This window comes from Diabrotica virgifera, chromosome 4, assembly GCF_917563875.1.
Source record: "Diabrotica virgifera virgifera chromosome 4, PGI_DIABVI_V3a".
Taxonomy (NCBI): Eukaryota; Metazoa; Arthropoda; class Insecta; order Coleoptera; family Chrysomelidae; genus Diabrotica; species Diabrotica virgifera.
The window spans coordinates 28,267,742-28,289,151 of NC_065446.1; the positions used below are offsets into that span (position 1 = coordinate 28,267,742).

General features: G+C 32.3%; 1 protein-coding gene across 1 annotated transcript; it reads left to right on the forward strand.

Moving 5' to 3' along the window:
* The first annotated feature begins 487 nt into the window (after positions 1-487).
* On the forward strand, positions 488-20,399 carry LOC114349337 (transcription factor Adf-1-like). Its single transcript, XM_028299677.2, has 3 exons — positions 488-858; positions 927-1,080; positions 8,749-20,399. Exons 1-3 carry the CDS (start codon positions 720-722, stop codon positions 9,122-9,124), a joined length of 669 nt encoding a protein of 222 aa, XP_028155478.2. The 5' UTR covers positions 488-719; the 3' UTR covers positions 9,125-20,399.
* The last annotated feature ends 1,011 nt before the right edge of the window (positions 20,400-21,410 follow it).

The window sequence follows — 21,410 nt, forward strand, 5'->3', positions numbered from 1 at the left end:
CAGAAATTAGAAGTGGCACCAACATAAAAATTAAAAATAGTTCTTCCTAATGCACGACAGAATATCATAGGCGCTGTGCTTGAACTGAAGGGTTTCTGTATTTAATTTTATTTCTGCTAAAATTTGTTACAAAAAGTTAATTATAACATTAGTTTTATCTAAATTTTAGATAAATTGAATTCAAAAATGCAGTACAAAAGCGGATAATCATTTAATATATTTTTTGGGTGACTTTTTTTAAGGGAAGAAAATATTTAGTAAAATATTGGTATATAAACGTAATTATTCTATTAGGATAAGTTATTTGTAATAAATAAGCTATAGATTTTACGGTTTTATTTGCATATAGGAAACTGGCCACTAAATTAGATCATTATAATAATAAAAAATGTATAATTTAAAAAATTTACTCGAAATAGGATCCCCTAATAATAAACTTTTGGGGTATATCATTCATCGGAATAACTCGGAAGAAAACGTAACTGAGCTCATTAATTTTTCTCATGATTTTCTGTCCTTATCTTACTTTTGTCGGATAGATACATTCATCTTTCGTTTCATATCAAATGTCAAATGTTGATCTTTTACAAATATTTCGAAAGTAGCTAAGGTTGGTACAATTTTATTTATTTATTATAAAGAAAAAAGAAAGAGAACTTAACCTAATACTGCTAAAAGTATTTATACAAAATGCACAAAAGGTAAAACATTAATTTAAAATGGACATAGATGATTATAAACTCGTAGACCTAGTGAAAAGGTGTAATGTTATATACGACAAAAATCATGGCCAGCATAAAAATAAGTTTGCCAAATTTGAAGCCTTCAAACAAATAGCTGCCACTCTTAATTCTTCAGGTAAGTTATTATTAGACATTGTATACAAAAATACCTATATACATTATATTCCTAACATTCTATTTTAGCTGAACTTTGTGAATCCAGGTGGTGTCTGTTAAGGAATAGATTTTGTCTTGAACTGAGGCATATACGAACTGCAGATCCTTCAGCTGTACCAAGACGTCCATGGCCTCTCTTCCAACATATGAGATTTTTGTCCAAATTTATTTATCCAAGAAAGTATGTATATCTTTAGTTTTTAGAAAGTTGTCTTTGTGTAGGATTCATTCGAATAAAGTCGGAGCTTACAATATTATAAACTTCTTGTCAAAGTTAAATCTATTGCGCACTGATTCAGTGACTCTTGTAGCATATAAGGATGTAACCCGACATTATCATTAGTATACAATGGAAAACAAGGAAAAATTTAAGAAAATTATAGGTGTATTGAATAATTCCATATACCATTACAATTACAGTGATCAGTTCTATGCCAAATCGAATGATCTTCCAGAACCGTGATGGCAACACACATTATTGCAATTATTGACTTTTTCTTGACTCTATAGTTCAATTATTGAAATAACAATTATTATCAGCATCTACTACTACTAGGACTAGGCAAGTATCACTACTCATGGTTCTGGAAGACACTCATCATACGATTTGGCATAGAACTGATCACGTTTTGGATGTCCCTTTGGGGAAAAGTTGCCCATTCCTTAGTGAAAGTCATTTGAAGCTCTTCACACATTGTTGGAGCATGTATAGTCGGAAAAATGAAAGAATACCCATGAACGATCACATCAATCACATATGATACTATGACAAGAAGATAAATCAATGCGCATGATGGTCTTGCATCCCTATCGCTCACTGTGACGTAAACCAGAGACAACTTTTCTGGCGCCAAGTTGAATTCTTTATTTGTGTTCATGTTCATTCGTGTTAATACAATAGTTATCTCTCACGTGTTGCTTCAAAATGTATTGAATGAGATTTTTGTTTATTCGTTTATGCAGTAAAAACTTTTATATTATATAGTTATATAAATTTTGTGGTGAAAACTTTCAGTTTACTGTGTTAATATCACCTAATTTGTTTATCGAACGCAAATTGCTTTCAGCTATCTGTACCTACTTTATAAAGAAGACTAATGTTTGTTTACCATGCATTGTGCAGTGGTGGGCTGTTTAAACAATAACAATAAAAAAAGTAAAACTTTTTCGAAGTGTCGTTTTTTGTGTTTCCTAGAGACAAACACATACGTAAAGTGTGGGTCTCCAAGTGTTTTCAGCGAGACAAATTTAATGTAGATTCTGCAAGAATAATATGCTCAAAACATTTTACAGAAGCTAACTGTTTAAAAGAAAAACTATTGGGATTACCTGACAACAAGTGGAAGTAAAGAAATGATGCAATACCTTTTCTTCATTTAATATAAAGACCCCAAGTGCTAAAACATCGATTGAAAATACACGCAAAAGAAGAATAGAGATAAGAAATGTATTAAAAACATGTATAAGTATTTTGATTTTATACACAATTTAATGACAAAGTGTTTCTATAGATACTAATGGCAATTTTAATAGAACTCTGAATTCGAAGTAACACTTTATTTTTGATAGTTCTATAAATAACTCATTTTGAATGTATTTTTTACTACGAATATGGCAATGAAATCTGTTCTTTATATATTTAACTTTTATTACAGAGAAAAGACAAATGAACTACAACCTGAAATGTCAAATGTGTTAGATAAGATTGCAAAACAAGCAGTAGAAGAAACTTGCGACACAAAATTTAAGGATATCGCTACTCAAACTGTAATCTAAGAGAAAAAACCTATTTTTAAAATCTACAAATTTACATAATACATATTTGTTATGATCTACCTAAAAATTATTTAATTTCAGTGAAAACGACATGGAACAAATAAAGAATTTGCAAACTGAAAGTAAAAAATTGAAGGAACTTTTTAGTAGAGAGAAGGATGAAAAAAGTACAGTTGAAAGAATTTTTACTAAAGGGCAGTTAAAAAAATTAAAAACTAAAAAACAAATTAAGTGGTCAATTGAAGATTTTGCTTCAGCAATTTTTTTGCACGCTGCAGGGGCAAGGTCCGATCGTTTATTAAGAAAAAGAGGCTACCCCCTTCCAGCTGGGGGATTCGGTCGCTGACCAGCGAATAGAACACACGTGTTTAGCTCGTATCTTAACTCGATTCTCGGGCAGATATAGCAATAAAACAATTGTGTTATACAAAAGTGCAGTGTAACTATAAACTAATATATGTAGGTACATAAATAAACAACCTAATTAGTTAACTAATTATACAGTGAAAAAATCGGAAAAAAGTAATTCCAACGATAAGGAATTAAATTCTTGTGTAAAGTGATAAAAACTTGTGTGATATCGAATATAAACAAAGCAGGTTTTTGCAGTAGGTGGAAACAAAACAATATTGTGAATGGTGTATTTCTACAGGAAAATAAAGCATATTAATAAACAGAATCAGCTGTAAGTAGAAAACTTTATTATAATATAATTAATTTTATTATAAACAGATAACCAGGGCCGGATTTTGATTTTGATTTTTACCTAGGAATAAAAGTGCTGGAAAATTAGTAACGGCTAGCGCGGGTGCGGGTGGGAATTTGAACTGTGAGTAGAGTTCTCCACGAAACTTCACCCGTGACGCATTGACTAATAACTCTAGCACGAAAAATAACTAGGAATTAAGAACAATGAGTTCAGATAGCGAATTAGATGATGAAATGAAAAGGAGAAGGGAAGAGGAGGAACATCCCAGCAAAAAATCAAAAATAACAGCTAGAACATCACAAAAAACAGATGAAGATAACATAAGTGGAATGGAACAAATGATGAAAATGATGAGGGAATTAGCAATGGATATAAAAGACATAAAAAAAGAACAATATAGATCTGGAGACGAAATCACACAACTAAAGAATGAAATTAAAGAACTGAAAGATCAACAAAGCGGCTACAAAGATGAAATAAAAAAGCTGCGAGAAACAAACGAAAAAGCTATAAAACAAATAGGTCAATTAGAAAAAGAAATTAGTATAGCAAATGAAAAAATAGAGAAATTGGAAAGAGAAAGAAAGAGAAAAAATGTAATAATACAAGGAATAAAAATTGATACAAATGATCAGAAAGTTTTACGAGGGGCTATGGAGAATTTTATGGAAAAAGAACTACAAGTTTCAGTAGATGTAAATGGAGCAAGGAAAATAGGAGAAAATACTGTCATAGTGGAACTCAACAGCGTGAAAAACAAAATAGAAGTAATGAAAAATAAAAGTAAATTAAAAACCAAAAAGGACGAAAGAATCTATATTAATGATGATATGTCAAAAGAAGAAAGAATTATTCAGAAAGAAATTAGAAGCAAGGCTATGGTAGAGAGGCATAATGGAAAAAATGTAAAAATAGGATACCAGAAGCTAATCATTAATGGTGAAATATGGACATGGAATAACAACCAACAACAACTCATAAAAGAGAAAAATATACAACCAAAAAACTAGCAATACAACGAAAGCAGACTGAAATAACGGAGATGACATGGCAAAGTACAGGTACACGAAATAGACAAAATGTACAGATTATTAATGAAAAGCAGCCCATAAAAGAACATATATTAGTAGGAACATGGAATGTAAGAGGAACATACGAAGAAGGAAAACTGAAACACCTAGTAGATGAATGTAAAAAATATAAATTCGAAATAGTAGCACTACAAGAAACGAAACAACTAGGCCAAAACTCAATGGAAATAAATGACTATTTATTTTTCAATAGCGGAGGCGAAAATAGAATGTTAGGCACAGGATTTGTAGTAAACAAAAAGCTGAAAGATCTAATCGTTGACTTTAAACCAATTTCAGAGAGAATATGCATACTAAGAATAAGAGGAAAATACCAAAAAATAACATTTATAAACATACATGCACCGACTGAAGAGAAAAACATAGAGATAAAGGAAGACTTCTACAGTCAAATAGATACAGTATTCGAAAATATTCCCAAATACGATATAAAAATAGTACTAGGTGATGCTAATGCCAAAATAGGAAAAGAAGAAATATACACACCCACCATAGGAAAATATAGTCTGCATGAAACAACGAATGAAAATGGTCACCTCTTAATAGATTTTGCAAAAGAAAAAAACATGATCGTTATGAGCACGTACTTTCAACACAAAAGAATATATCAAGGAACATGGAGATCACCAGATGGAAAAACCATAAATCAAATAGATCATGTGCTCATCGAAAAAGACATGGAAAAATGTATAAAGAACATAAGAACATATAGAGGACCGGATGCAGACACAGATCACTTTATAGTCGGAATACAACTTAAACAGGTTATACCAGTTCTTAGAAATCAACAGAAAAAAAGGTACAAAGTAACTAAACCTATTAGACTACTGTCAGAAGAAGAACAAAGTAAATATGAAAGACTAGTCACTAGAGAACTGGAAAATATTGCAGAAAATGAAAACATCGAACAAAAATGGACGCAAATAAAAGTATGTATGACCAAAGCAGCGCAAGTCAGTAATAGAAATATAAAAGATGGATTCAAAGAATGGTTTGATGAAGAATGTAAAATAGAACTGGATGAAAGAAATAAGTTAAGACTCAAAATGATGCAAGTGAAAACACCAGAGATGGAGATACAATACAACGAACAAAGAAAACGAACTAAAAGAATCATAAGAGTAAAGAAAAGAAAGTACAACGAAGATAAATTGAAATGCATAGAAGAAAACTATAAAAATGGAGAAGTCAGGAACTTATATCAAGGAGTAAAAAATGAGAAAAAGGGGTTCCAAAGAAAACCTGTACACTACAAAAGCAAAAATGGAAGGAATTTAGTAAGCGACGAAGAAATACTGAGCAGATGGAGAGAATACTTCGAAGAGCTTCTAAATGAAATTCCCACAACAGAATATGCAGAAGAAGAAGAAGAAGGACCGAATGAAAATATTGATCAAGAAGAAATGCAGGAAAGACCGCCTAATGAAAAAGAAATAAAAGAAATAATAGAAAAACTAAAGAAAAACAAGAGCCCAGGTAAGGATGAAATAACAGCTGAAATGTTTAAATATGGAGGACCAGTACTAATTAAGCATTTGGAAAAGCTGATAAAAGAAATTTGGGAACAAGAACACATACCAAAAGAATGGACTGAAGCCACACTGTGTCCAATTCACAAAAAAGGCGACAAAAGTTTATGCCATAATTACAGGGGAGTAGCCCTACTAAACGTTGCATATAAAATACTTGCAGTACATATAAAAGACAAGATAACACAAAAGATAGATAATGACATAGGAGAATATCAATGTGGATTCAGAAGAGGACGCAGCACGGTGGATCAAATTTTCCTGCTGCGTGAGATACAAGCGGAAAGCTACGAATACGGAAAATCTACAATGGCCCTATTCATTGACTTTAAACAAGCTTTTGACAGAGTTAAGCGAAAAGAAATATACAAAGCACTATGTGAAATTGGAATTAGTAAAAAATTAATAAAGATGGTAAAAGTTACACTCAGAGAAACAGAGAACAGGGTTAAAATAAATGGAAAGGAAACAGATAAGTTTAGGGTCGGTGAAGGGGTACGACAAGGAGACCCACTGTCATCACTGTTGTTTAGTATCCTTCTTGAAATAGTCATCAGAGAAGCCGAAATTAACAGGACAGGACTTGTATACCAACGAAAACACCAATGCTTGGCATTCGCTGATGACATAGTAATGATAGCCAGAAGCAAACAAGAATTACAAGAAATACTAAAAAGACTAGAGGCGATAGGAAGAAAGAAAGGGATATACATAAACGAAGAAAAGACTAAATATATGGAATGGACAAAACGAGAATACACACAAGGACAATACCTGACAATAAACACAGAGGCAAAAATATATAAATTCGAGGAAGTAGAGAGATTCCAATATCTAGGAGCGACATTCACTAGGAGACCAAATATAAAAGAAGAAATCCAAGCGAGAATTATGGCTGGTAATCGTTGTATCTTTGCTCTAAACAACTTATTGAGAAATAAGAACATATCTAGAGGGGCTAAGATAAGAATATACAAGACAGTGATAAGACCTATAGTCTTGTATGCCAGTGAAACATGGACGATGAACAAATCCGAGCAAGTCATGCTTAAAGTATGGGAAAGAAAAGTCCTAAGAAAAATATTTGGCGGAAAGATATGGAATGGAATGTGGATAAGAAGACCAAATGTGGAATTGGAGAGGATGTATGGTGAACCAAACATAGTAGGGATCGTAAAATCACAAAGACTGAGATGGTTGGGACATATCCAAAGGATGCCAAACACGAGACTTCCCAAAAAAATACTAACGGGAGGAATAGGAGGAAAGAAGAAGAAAGGTAGACCGAAAACCAGATGGAAGAAAGATGTTGAAAAAGACATAGAAGAACTGAAAATCACAAATTGGAAAAATAAAGCAGCAAATAGGAGAGATTGGAAAGGAATAGTAAACCAAGCCATGGGCCTTCTAGGCCTGGAGAGCTAAACTATATATATATAATTTTTTTGCACGCTGCAGGGGCAAGGTCCGATCGTTTATTAAGAAAAAGAGGCTACCCCCTTCCAGCTGTAGGAACGTTAAGACGATTGGATTCTGGATGCTAACGATAAATCGTTTACTTGGGTAAACCACGTTTCTGAGGGTGGTTTACTAAAACCAACCCTGGAATTTGTAACTAAATGTAGTGAACTGGAACATATTTTTCGTACTTATAATCGCAGTACATTAAAAATTAGTAAACATTATCTGAAAAACCTATTAGAAGCCGCAAAACAAGTAAATCTCAGTGACAACGTAAAATTACTTTTTTTAGACGTAAAATGTATTTTAAAATAAGGATGCTAAATAAAAATATTTAAGATAATTATAATATCCGCAAGAGAAAAATCATAAAAATTGTCAAATAATATCATAAATAAATAAATAATAATAAATAATACTCATAAAGTCTGAAGTATGACACGCTTTTTGTTTATTTTTCAAATTAATTACGTTTTAGCGGCTTTTTATAATATTTAATTTATGTCTTATAGCTTTATTTATATTGTTTGTAATGTATGTACACAATCAAATCGTAGATTCATATATTACTATGATTAATTTTACAAATTAATTATGCATTTTCAAACCACATATTCACATAAAGTAACTAGTTATGAATTCTTAGTGCAACATATGGCATCAAGGGCCACTCACTGTTAACAGTTCAAGTTTCAAGTTATTCATTTATCGTAATGTTCCCTGGTTTAGTCTCGCAGTGACGTCATGCGCCAGTCGATTGAATTTAGAATTGCAAGTGTGCATATCTTCCTGTCATAGTATCATGATCACATATTATTCAGATTATTAATAATCTATCTCTCTCATTTGTTATTTATGAAAAAAGAAAACAGCAAATACAAAATATGTGATTGATGTGATCGTTCATGGGTATTCTTTCATTTTTCTGACTGTATATGCCGTCTGACACACCTTTTGAGAAGACTCCATAGATGCTCAATATGATTAAGGTCTGGACTTTGAGCAGGCCAGTCCATTTTTGGAATATCATTATCTTCAGAATGCTGTATTACAATCCTTGCTGTGTGTAGTCTTGCACCATTGCCAATACTCCCAGCATAGGGAGCATTCAAGTATTACGTAAGGCGATTTTTGAAGATTTTTGACCCCCCTCCCACCTGCGTTACGTAATACTTGAACGGTCCCATAGGCAATCACATGCTCCCATAATGTGCCCGTCTCAATCAAGATGGGATTAAAAAAATATTTCTGTTATTTTGTAAACACACTAATTTTTATTTTAGGACAAGAACTATGCTGCTCAGTGGTTACAAACCCAGTAATTTTCAATCCCAGATGAAGAGTGAATCAGATTACAGTTTCAATTCTGAAATAAAAGAAGAATCAGAAGATTTTGAACTTAATTTTAAAGATCCTCCAGAAGAAATAGAAACAACCCCAAGTTTATCTATTAGTGATAGCATGGATTATTTGAAAGATAACAATAGTGAGGAAGACATACATGTTCCTGTAGCGACTATGATGGATGAGGAAGATGAAGATACATTTTTTGGTAAAATGATTGCCAAGTATTTAAAACGGGTTAAAGATGTAGATAAAAAGATTCAAATAAAAATTGAAATGATGAAAGTACTTAAAACAAGTTTAGATGATGGTTAGATTGATTTTTTAAATGTTAAGGTTAAAATCAAGGTAGCTCACCAAATTATTCATTAGTTTCTTGCTTTATTTTTGTATAAATTGCACTAAATCTTGTGAATAGTATTTCTTGTACCTTGGAATTCCAATAGAACAAAAAACAAAATGAATTACTTGGAATAAAAGTAAAAGACATAAACAACAAATAATTAATAGTAAATTAACTAAACTGTACTACCAGTAAAGGACACTGCACACATGTTACGGAAAATATGTCACTCAAATGAAATATAATTTACATGAATAGATTGGTTTCGAAATTTCAATAATTTCATAATGGTGTAAATTGATATACATAAATCTAAAATCAAATGGGAATTTAAATAAATCAAAGAAAGAAAAATAATTTTCGGAATTGTCACTTTATAAATAATATTTGAGGCAGAGGCTTATAGACAATAAAGTTGGTATAATTTGATCAGGCGTACAAAAGTTAATAGTTCTTCTAATCCGCTAGCTCACGGGAGAGTAAACCCTTGTGAATAGCCACCGGACTAATATTATTTATGAATGACAGTTTTATGGACTTGTGATTTCGCTACACTTTAATTACAATTTATGCCGTTAATACTAATAATTCAGAGTTGGCGCAATGATCTGAAATTATCGTAATTTTGAGACCAATCATAATGACCAGGAATTATCGTAATGTGTGTGGTGACCTTTATTATCTTTTAATTTTTTTAATTTATATCAAATTAAATTTGAGGAAAAACATGAAAAATTTGAGAAAATAGTAAATCTATGAAAGATTTCAATGTACCCTGATAGTTGCAGTTATAATTGAATTATAGAAGAAAAGGCAAGTTTCATTCGTTTCAGTATAATGTGTGTTGCCACCATGGTCCTAGATGACGCTCATGAAACTAGCCATTCGAAGCTCCTCACATGTTGTTGGAGCAAGTAACACGACATTGAAGCAGGATATGATGTCTTACACACGTTTTAAGAAGGCCTCATATGTGCTCAATAAGGTTAAGGTCTGGACTTTGAGCAGGCCAGTCCATTTTTGAATACAAACATATCGCACCCTCAGTGCAAGAGTGAAGTAAATCAAAATAAGTAAGTTTCGAGATAAAGACGATTTTGTTTATTTTCGTGCTAATATCGGTGAAATAAGACCCAAGTTTTAAGAAAAATTAACATTTAATTATAATTTTGCATGCTTTTCAGCCTATATTACATTAACCAAAAATAGAAATTTAAATAAAATAATATTAATGCAAAAAAAATTAGGATTTTCAAAGTTACAACACTTTTACATGGAAAAAATTGTTAATCACTACACATTTAGTATTAGAATTTCAAAGTTACAACAGTTTTGCACGGAGAAAATTGTAAAAAGTGTAGACACATTTACTTTTACAGTAAAACCTGTGTTACCGGCCACCTGCCAACATCGGCCACCTGTACTAACGGCCAGTTTAAAAATTCCCCAAACCAATTATGTATATCTAGACTACAAAAACTGGCAATACCGGCCACCTTTCTATATCGGCCAATAGTTCTTTCATTTTTAGTGGCCGTTGCTGACAGGTTTTACCGTAGTTGTTGTCCTCTTCTCGTACATCATCTTGTGCCAAAATATTTTTATAAAAACTATGGTGGGCTTCTGGTATCATACCCGAATGGCATAAGTATACCAAATCTTTCTTTTTGGCCATTTGAATTTTTGGCTGTTCTTTGGCAAGTTTTCTGAGAATAGATATTTTTGACCTCTCAGTATTGTCAATACACAAGTTTTAAGATAACTGTTTTTCCTTTCGCGAGAAAAAATACTTTTTGGTCGTAAATAATTGAAGCGTTCGGAGGAATAACGGTCTATGTTACAAATTATCAAAAATCGAATTTTGGTATGAATAACGGTCTATGAAGTGTGTAGATTCCACTAAATATTATAGTTTGTTAATATACCAACAGATGGGGCGAGTATACCAATATGGAGTGTGTGAAAACAAATTTTTAAGTTGGAACAACGGTCTATGTGACATCGACGTCAAGCGTGCTTCGACTGTACCGAACCAAATCATTCTGTTTTGTGGTACCGTGCGAATAGTTATCGTTTGTTTACATTGTAGTATTGTTTTGGTTGTAGTTTGTGCAGTTTTATTACATTATGAACGAAAACGATATAGAACAAACCAAGAATGTTCGGTTTTCACCGACTGATATTCGTAGACTAAATAAATCAAAAAGACATACCAGGCAGATAAATATAGAAACTTGGAAGGATGTCTCTAGAAAAAATCGCAGAGATTCGGGTCTGGCATACACAACAAGGAAGACAAAAATCTTAGTTCCTGCTAAGAAGGCTCCTACCGATGTAAGTATAAATAAGAAAAAATAATACAAGCGGAAGTTTTACTTTCATAAAATTAAAATAATATTAAAAATTAAACTTTACTGTTTTTTTCGTTTTACTTCGAAATGATTATTAAAAAGACACTATTTTCCATTCGTCTCTATATAGATTTATTAATTTTATGTTATTTGTTTAAGGTAAACGTATGCCGCAAATCGTGTAAGCAAATGTGTTCACATTTTACCCTTCCTATGAGAAAGGATCTCTTCAAGTTCTTCTATTCACATTCGTACGATGAGCAGTCAGCGTTTTTAACAAAATGTATCAGAATGGAGGAACCAAAAAGAAGAAGAGCTGGAAAAACAGATGGGACTTCGTTAAAGTTGTGTTCTTTCGCATACTTCATTAATAACAAGAAAGAAGAAAGTATGCAAAACTATGTTACTCGACGTTTTCAAAATCACCCATAGACGAATTCAAACTATACAAGACAAACTCAAACTCGGTGTTCATATTCCTATAGATCAGAGAGGTAAGCATCATAATAGGCCAAAGGCGATTCTGCACGAGCGTAGGAACTTGGTTATGGAACATATCAACAAATTTCCAAGGCAAGAGTCACACTATTCTCGAGGTAAAACACAGAAAGAATACTTGAGTCCTGATCTAAATTTGTCAAAAATGTATCGATGTTTCCAAACTGAAAATCCTAATGTTGATGTAAGTAAAACCTTTTATGATACAGTTTTCAAACAAATGAATTTGCGTTTTGGTGCTCCTAGATCAGATACGTGTAAAATATGCGATGAATTCTATATACAACTAAGTTCTGCAAAATCAGAGGATGATAGGAAGAAAATACAGCTGGAAAGTGACTTACATCAAACTAAAGCCTCTTTGGGATATCAAGAACTTAAAGCGGACATAGGTAAATCTAAAGCAAATAACTCATCTACTGTCGTCCTTTGTGTTGATATGCAGCAGGTTCTATTTTGTCCGTCATTATCCCACTCAGATATCTTCTACCAACGGCAACTTAGCTGCTACAACTTTGCTATACATAATATGGGAACTAACAAAGCGGTAATGAACTTATGGTACGAATGCATCGCAGGAAGAGGCTCTACAGAAATAGCATCTTGCATAATAAAGTACGTCACAATCAACTATAAGAAATTAATAGATGGAGAAGAGCGCAAATTAATCGTTTGGTCCGATCGTTGCGTAGGGCAAAATAACAACTGGAGGATATTAAACACTTACTGTTATCTTGCAAAATGTGGATATTTTACTGAGATTAACCAAAAGTTTCTCTCCTCGGGTCACAGTTTTTTGCCTTATGATCGAGATTTTGCATTAATCGAGAAAGCAAAGAAAAGTGCAAAGGTGCATGTACCCTCGGACTGGAAATATGTTATTGCTGACGCTAAAGTAAATGAACCATTTGATGTCATAGAAATGAGCCAAAATGACTTTAAAGACCTAACTGTTATTGAAAAACACCTGCCAAAAAATAGAAGTTCTTCAAAATTACAAGTGACAAAGTACCTCTGGATGAAATATGACCTAGATGATCCCTACACTATTTACGGTCGAGCCAGTCATAACGTCGTAAAACCCTGGGAGTCATTCAAGATTTTCAAAGAAAATTGGGAAGCTACAACAGAGCCTGAAGATTTACAAACAGCCTACAATACACTACTACCAATTACGCAAAATAAAAAAAAAGATTTAATAAAAATGATTCCATATATGGATAATAAATTTGCAGACTTTTATAGATCCCTACCTGAACACTGACTTCTGTTTGTTTTTCATAATAGTTTTCTGTTTTTTCGTTTATTTCAAAAATACCTACTTATAGAATCACATAATAATTATAATACAATTTAATTTTATATCACATGTTATATTAATACATATAAATGTAATAATTTGTGTTAATAAAATTATTTCAAAAACGATTTTTTACTTTATTTGTGGAATAACGGTCTATGTTACATTTTCGGTCACAAACTTTTAAGAAATAAGCAACATGTTTAAACTCATCTTTTCTCGAAAATGTCAACTTGTAACATAGACCGTTATTCGTCCGAACGCTTAAATTAGTCTTAATTTATGTGGTTTTAATCCATTCTAACAAATAAATGGTCAAACGACATCGCACACATCTTATGGAAAATAAATATAATATCACACAAAGGACATACAATTTACATGAATAGATTGGTCTCGAAAATCTTTGTTTATTGTCTCAGCCGTTAATGGATTACGTAGACGCGCTGTATATTAAAATTAAACACCACATATATAGAGATATTAAAATAACAAATATCTTACTTTTTTCATTGCTTGTTATTACTTGTTATCGAATCCGTTGCAATGTTCCGTGCAAAACTGTTGTAACTGTTACATTAGAGTTACAACAGTTTTGCACGGAACTTATGTTCAAAAACGCAAAATAGTTAAACTGTTGTTGTTGTAATATTTAGCCCATTAAGCATTGAAAGTTGCTAAAGTTTTAAAGGGTTTTACAATCGAATTCCATAATTACTTCATTTTCATAAAATTTTGAGTTACTGCAGTCTTGCACTGAGGGTGCGATATTCAAACAATCAAACAAATTCAAACAACCCTTGCCTTGTGTGGTCTCACTTTATCTTGCATTATCAGAAAACCATTGACAATACACCCAGCATATGGCATCACATGATGTTGTAGGCTATCCATTATGTATTTATGTGCTGTTAATGTGCCTGTTTCAAACAAGATGAAATTCCGTGTGTGCCTCACAGAAATCCCTGCCCAAAACATTACTGTGCCACCACCAAAGTGCGATTGAGTGCAGACAGCATAATTTCTTCCTTCTGCAGACCTTATTTTGACCGTCTTTGACCAAATTGATATTCTACACTCATCCATAAACAATATTTTTTCCAATCATCTATGTCCAATGTTCACTGTCCTGACATGCAAGTTTCCATCTTTTGCGAGCAGCAATAAGTAATGACCCCATTGCTGGATTGCAAGATGTCAAATTCTGTCTTCTCAACCTTCATTAAATAGTAGAAACGTTGATTACTGTTCCTTGGGCTTGCTGAATATGACTTTGGAGCATTCTAGCAGTTTGTGTCAGGGGCGGCCCGTCAGGGTAGGCAAGGTAGGCGCCGCCTAACCTCTTCAAATGTACAATAATAAATTATTTATTAATATAAATTACTTATTTCAAAACTGTAATTTATAAATTTTGATACAGTACCTAAGTATCTAAAAATCTACAATAAAACAAAACTACTTTTTAATTCATCTCTGAAGTTGTAATAATTATTGTACGGTCCCCGTAGCGTAGCATTACTACGACGGCTTTACCCTAGGGCAGGCTCTCTAAAAAGTAGCCGAACAGAATTCGCATTTGTCTCACTCTTTACGCTAAGCACAGGGGCTGTATTGTCACTTGCCTGGCCGTGTATTTTCGGGCTATAGGTAGGCTAGATTTTTTTGAGCCTTTGACATTGGTTGTGCGGAGTTGCATCTCGGAACTGCCAATTGCATGTTTTAGGATTTTGCATCTTGACTACCAATTCTGAAAAAAACGAAAAGTTCGAATTTTGTCATGAAATTTGGTATGTGGGGTTAGAATAATATTTCTAACAATTTTTCCAAATAACTTTTTGCGATATCTCTAACGCGAAACAAAATATTGAAAATTCGTCGTATTTGTGAATTCGCAGTAGGCCGCGTTTAAAATTTAAATTTCAGTTGACTATCTTAAAAAGTGTAAACCATCAAAATGAATGACTGTAAAATTTCAAATCTGTATTTATTTTGATAGCCGAAATATAGGGGTGTCTTCATCTTAAATGCGACACACTGTATACAGGGTGTTTGGTAAAGAATGGGCTATAGCTTAACACTAGATTCCTGAGGTTAAAATATGTCGATTTGAGCTACCTTACCTTAGTACGAAAGTTGATAATAACCGAAATACAGGGTGTCAAAGTTAAAACTTTTATTTTATTTATTCTTGAATATTTCCTAACAGACATGGCATAATAACACAAAATTTGGTAAGCGGGGATTTTTTGAGACGAGAAATCTAAATTAGCCACCAAAAATGACGTATTATCCAGAGGGCGCCACATACGCCTTTCAGCTCTCATTTAATAGGTTCAATTTTTTTATTACCCACTCTATATACTTTCTAAATAAAAATTTTTATTTTGTTAATATTTTTACCTAAAAAAGGTATAGATACTACATTCATCTCGCTAAACTCAACGAAACGCATTTTAAATCTGCAAGGCAACATAATTTTTTGCATATCATTGTAGTTACAGTTACACCCGAAAAATAACTTAAAATCATAAAAATTTACAAAAATGTATCTCAAATTTCTTCAAATGGAATTTGCAATGCAATGACATAAATATGAGAACTGGCACAATTATTATGGTTTCAAGTTTATTTTTCAGGTCTAACTACAATGATATGCAAAAATTATGTTGTATCGCAGACTTAAAATGCGTTTATCTCGAAAACAGTCGAGCTTAGCGAGATGAATGTAGTAGATATACCTTTTTAAAGTAAAAATATTAAGAGATTAAAAATGTTGATTCAAAAACTACGTGGAGTGGGAGATAAAAAAAATTGAACTTATTAAATGAGCGCTGAAAGACGTATGTAGCGCTCTCTGGGTAATAGCTCATTTTTGGTGGTAAATTTAGATTTCTAATCCCAAAAAACCCCGCTTACCTACCAAATTTCGTGTTGTTATCCCATGTCTGTCAGGAAATATTCAAGAATAAATAAAATAAAAGTTTAACTTTGACACCCTGTATTTCGGTTATTATCAACTTTGGTACTAAGGTAAGTTAGCTTAAATCGACCAATTTTAAGCTCAGGAATGTAAGGTTAAGCTATGGCCCATTCTTTACCAAACACCCTGTACCTATACAGGTATTTACATATTATTATACACTATATGTGTCGCCTACCCGGATACTGAGGTCACGAGCCGCCACTGGTTTGTGTCTGGTCTTACAATCTAACAATAGTGCAAATGTTATCTTCTCTGATTGTTGTCTTCCGTTTGGCACCCGTACCGGGTCGCTGTTGTCTTCAATAACTGGAAATCACACTTTCCTATTTTTTTTTCTTTTTTTAATTCATGTGTTTTTCATAATTTTCTAAATTCATCATTTGCTATGATCCACATATTCACTTATATACCTATACCTTACTCATGTTCACTTCTAAGCCATTATATTTTATACTTCTCGACCGTTATTCTTTATTTTAAACTTAAACAGACGAAAATGTGGTGCTTTTGTGTAGAATATACATATCTGGACCTCGAAGTTAAACTAGATACACTATGTCATTTTGAGCAACTGTGTTTAACGTGTCTTTGCAACAAAGTTTAGAGCACTTAGGATGTTAATAAAAATCTAATATATCCCATAATTGGTTGAAAGATAATATAACCATATTATATAACCAATTTGTATAATCCAACTAATAAAATAAGTGTATTAGAGGAACTGATTCAAAATAACAAATCGACATAGTTTACCTCCGAGGTCCAGATATATTTTTGACTTTTTACATAATTTTAGAAATAAATTATAAATTGTTGGTGGATTTGACCATTACTCAATGGAAATTTAATTCATCTTACAATAAAACACTGAATTATATAAGTTGAGCAAAAAAAAATTAACGAATCTGTAATATGAATATACGTACAATTGAAAGTTTAGACGACAGCTTAATAAAAGTGGGATTAGACCTAAAAGTTAATTTAAATTATTACTTAAGCAGTATACGATGTTAAGTAATTTAGATAAAAAAATTTAATATTTTTTATTAACAGTTTTTTTATTTGCTTATCGTTGATAAAATATTGTATGAAACTGTGCGTGAACTACTTTTTGCGAACTTACGCGATGTATAGCACTCGCTCCGCTGTCGCTCGTACTCTAAAAATCGCGTGCTTTCGCAAAAAGCATACTTTACGAACTGTTTCATAAATAACTATTGTTTAACAAAATTTGAAAAAGATTTTTCAAATTTTGATACTACCTTTTCATTACTTAGTCCAGAAAGCCACTGCGCATCCGCTAGGAAAAATATTCTTATTCGGATTTTTTGCAAAATCTTACTCAAAAAGGACTCCTTTTAACAAATTTGCATGTTGCCAGGACCAAAAGGTGGTCAAAAATTTTTTAAACGTTTTTTTTTGTTTTTTTCCTAAAATTATTTTTTTTTTGCATGGAAAAAAGTTTTTTTAGGTATTTTGGATCATTCCAAACAGAAAAGGTCTTTAGTGACTTTTCTCTAAAAATGATAGTTTTTGACATATAAACGATTAAAAATTGAAAAATTGCGAAATCGGCCATTTTTAACCCTCAAAAACTATGTGAAAAACTGAAAATTTGAATATTGCCAAGGTTGGTACATATTCTTTAAACATCGATTGATAAAATCCAGAAGGGTTTTTTGCAATACAATATTCAAAACTCCTTTGTTTTTTAATTGCTAATCAAGCGTGCGCGGCACTATTTTCCATCCGACAGTATGGTGCAAATGAAAGGAATAAATTCGTTATTTCCTAAACCGGCGATTTTAAGGAAAAATCCCGAAACAGGTCGATTTTTATTTTTAAGTTATGATATTGTGGCATATATGGTATACTAGTGACGTCATCCGTCTGGGCGTGATGACGTAATCTATGATTTTTTTAAATAAGAATAGGGGTCGTGTGGTAGCTCATTTGAAAGGTTCTTCAATTTTCTATTCATTAATGTAAACATTTACATAATTATTTAGACAGGGTGTCCTTCTACTTCTTTTTTTGTCAAATAATTTAATTTAATAAAAATTTTTTGGACACCCTGTATAAATAATTATGTAAATGTTTATACTACTTAATAGATAATTGAATAACCTTTCAAATGAGCTAGCACACGACCCCTATTCTCATTTAAAAAAATCATCGATTATGTCATCACGCCCAGATGGATGATGTCACTAGTATACCATATATGCCACAATATCATAACTTAAAAATAAAAATCGACCTGTTTCGGGATTTTTCCTTAAAATCGCCGGTTTAGGAAATAACGAATTTATTCCTTTCATTTGCACCATACTGTCGGTGGAAAATAGTGTCGCGCACGCTTGATTAGCAATTAAAAAACAAAGGAGTTTTTAATATTGTATTGCAAAAAACTCTTTGGGATTTCATCAATCGATGTTTAAACAATATCTGCCTACCTTGGTAACATTCGAATTTTCAGTTTTTCACATAGTTTTTGAGGGTTAAAAATGGCCCATTTTGCAATTTTTCAATTTTTAATCGCTTATATGTCAAAAACTATCATTTTTAAAGAAAAGTCACTAAAGACCTTTTCTGTTTGGAATGATCCAAAAAACCTAAAAAAACTTTTTTCCATGCAAAAAAAAATAATTTTAGGAAAAAAACAAAAAAAAAAACGTTTAAAAAATTTTTGACCACCTTTTGGTCCTGGCAACATACAAATTTGTTAAAAGGAGTCCTTTTTGAGTAAGATTTTGCAAAAAATCCGAATTAGAATATTTTTCCTAGCGGATGCGCAGTGGCTTTCTGGACTAACTGGTCTTCTCATCCTGCGTCTACGTCGAAGTATAAACAATACACTTGTCGCTAATATTATTTTACTGAGCTATTTTAACATGTGGTCGGTGTCAGTGTCACCCACCGGTGTTTCGTTTGCGCAGCTGAAGAACCACCAGTGGCGGACACCAATGTCGGGACACCAGCCGGTTAATCTGAAAGGGTACTAATGCTTCAGTATTTATTTTAATTTTGATCTGTATACCACGTACTTTATTTATATGTATACCTCGTATTGATATTATTTTATGAAATAGAAACTTAATATTAAAAATAGTGATACATCTAATTACAATTGAATACTTTATTATTACATATTTAGATAATGTATTATTTTTTAAACGTAATATTTAAGAAATTGATTTAGCCTTGGGATATAATGATAAAGTATGATAGCTAAAGTATAATACTTATTAACTTTTTTTTTATTGCATGCCTGAAAAGAAGAAGAATGAATAAAAAAAATGATATAACGATGGCTTAGTGTGAAAACCTCGTATCTCATTTTTTTTTTTTCGAAAATGACATTTTGGTGGTTTTAGTTTGAAAACCTTGTATCTCACGATTTACAACTGTTAGAAAAAATCCAAATACACCAGACTATTTTCTACAGCCGAAAAAAGAAACCACGTATATCAATTGCTCTCTTCATTTAGTGTGAATACCACGTATATTTATAACAAAGAATTTGGTACTTAATTTGAAGTGTTTGTTTAAGAAATTTGACTTGGAGAAATGTTTTTTTGTGAACAACAAAAGGTAGTCCGGCATATGAAAAATGAAAACCTCGTAAATAATCATAAACACAACCTCATTTTAGATGAAAAACACGTATATCAAGATATACGAGGTTATCATACTTACTTGGGCAAAGGCTCTATATACTGCAAGGCTATTTACGTTTTTTTCATAGTTAATATTTGTATTTTCAATTTAATAGCAACATTTAACACTTTCAGCTCTGGGCCAAAATCAGATATTTGTCTCAATGTGTTCAAATTAAAATACGTAACAGTAGTTTTTGTTTTTAGATTATATTATTCAGAAAATAAGTTTTTTGCCTCTCGTGTAAAATTGTAATTTAATGAGATACGAGGTTTTCACACTAAGCCATCGATAAATAAGATCTTAATATTTATATTTTTAACTTTCATACCTTATTGAGTTATACCAGTATCGATCTGATTTTACGAACGCACAATTTAATATTTTATATGATGTTAGATGCATGTATTTTTTGTAACAGTATTTTTTAAATAAACATATATTTTTAGTAGCAATCTTTATTATGTAATAACATCTATAATTAAACCAATACATAAACTTTGGCATACCTGAGAATTCAACGAAGCACTAACAATAATACAACCCATAAATGACTAGAAAAGTCGAATTGCATATACAGGGAAACTTAAAACAATTAACTAGAGAAGAAATAAAGGTAAACAAAGTTTAAATAATGTTTAACAAACTAATAATAGATGGCGAAGGGAATAGAAACAGTAACCAATTGGAAGACAGACTATTACCTAAAAATTTGGATATGCTGACGACTGGACCCTTGCAACAAGCCACCAATCTTTAGAAACTACAGAAATCACTCTCACGAATGACTTGTTCATCCTCAGCGAATACCTTAAGAAATGGAGACTACAACCAAGTACTACAAGAACTGAAGTATCAGCTTTTCATCTCAACAACAAGCTGGCAAACAGAGAATTGCGAGTGTATTTTAATAACAAGCTGTTGAAACACAATAAATACCCGAAATACCTTGGGGTTTCTCTAGACAGAACGCTCACATTCAGAGAACACCTGACGAAAACAGCAGCAAAATTGAAAACACGCAACAATATAATACAGAAACTCTGCGGCACTACATGGGGGTCCACAGCATCAACTTTAAGACCCTCTGCTCTTGGCCTGATATATCCGGTGGCAGAATACTGTGCACCAGTGTGGCTAAATAGCAGGAATACCCACCTGGTCGACACCCAACTAAACCGTGCTATGCGTATGATAACAGGCACAATTAAGCCCACTCCTACAATGTGGCTACCTACCCTTATAGTAATATAGCACCACCCAACCTACGCCGCGAACATGCATTGGTTAAAGAATATAACAAAATAATAGACAGTCGCCAGCTTCTAGTCCACAACGACATCCTCGATATTATTGGAAACCGTCTCCGATCCAGGTTACCTCCTCTACAATCTGCTCAAGCGCTGTAGCAATCCAACTTTGACATAAATACCCGATGGAGAGAAGATTGGGAAAGTAAGACAGAT

Excerpts from the sequence above, each read along its gene's own strand:
- LOC114349337 (XM_028299677.2), top strand. The coding sequence starts at position 720 with ATGGACATAGATGATTATAAACTCGTAGACCTAGTGAAAAGGTGTAAT. Across the intron at positions 859-926 it reads TGCCACTCTTAATTCTTCAG|CTGAACTTTGTGAATCCAGG; the intron begins GTAAGTTATTAT and ends ATTCTATTTTAG. Across the intron at positions 1,081-8,748 it reads AAATTTATTTATCCAAGAAA|GACAAGAACTATGCTGCTCA; the intron begins GTATGTATATCT and ends TTTTTATTTTAG.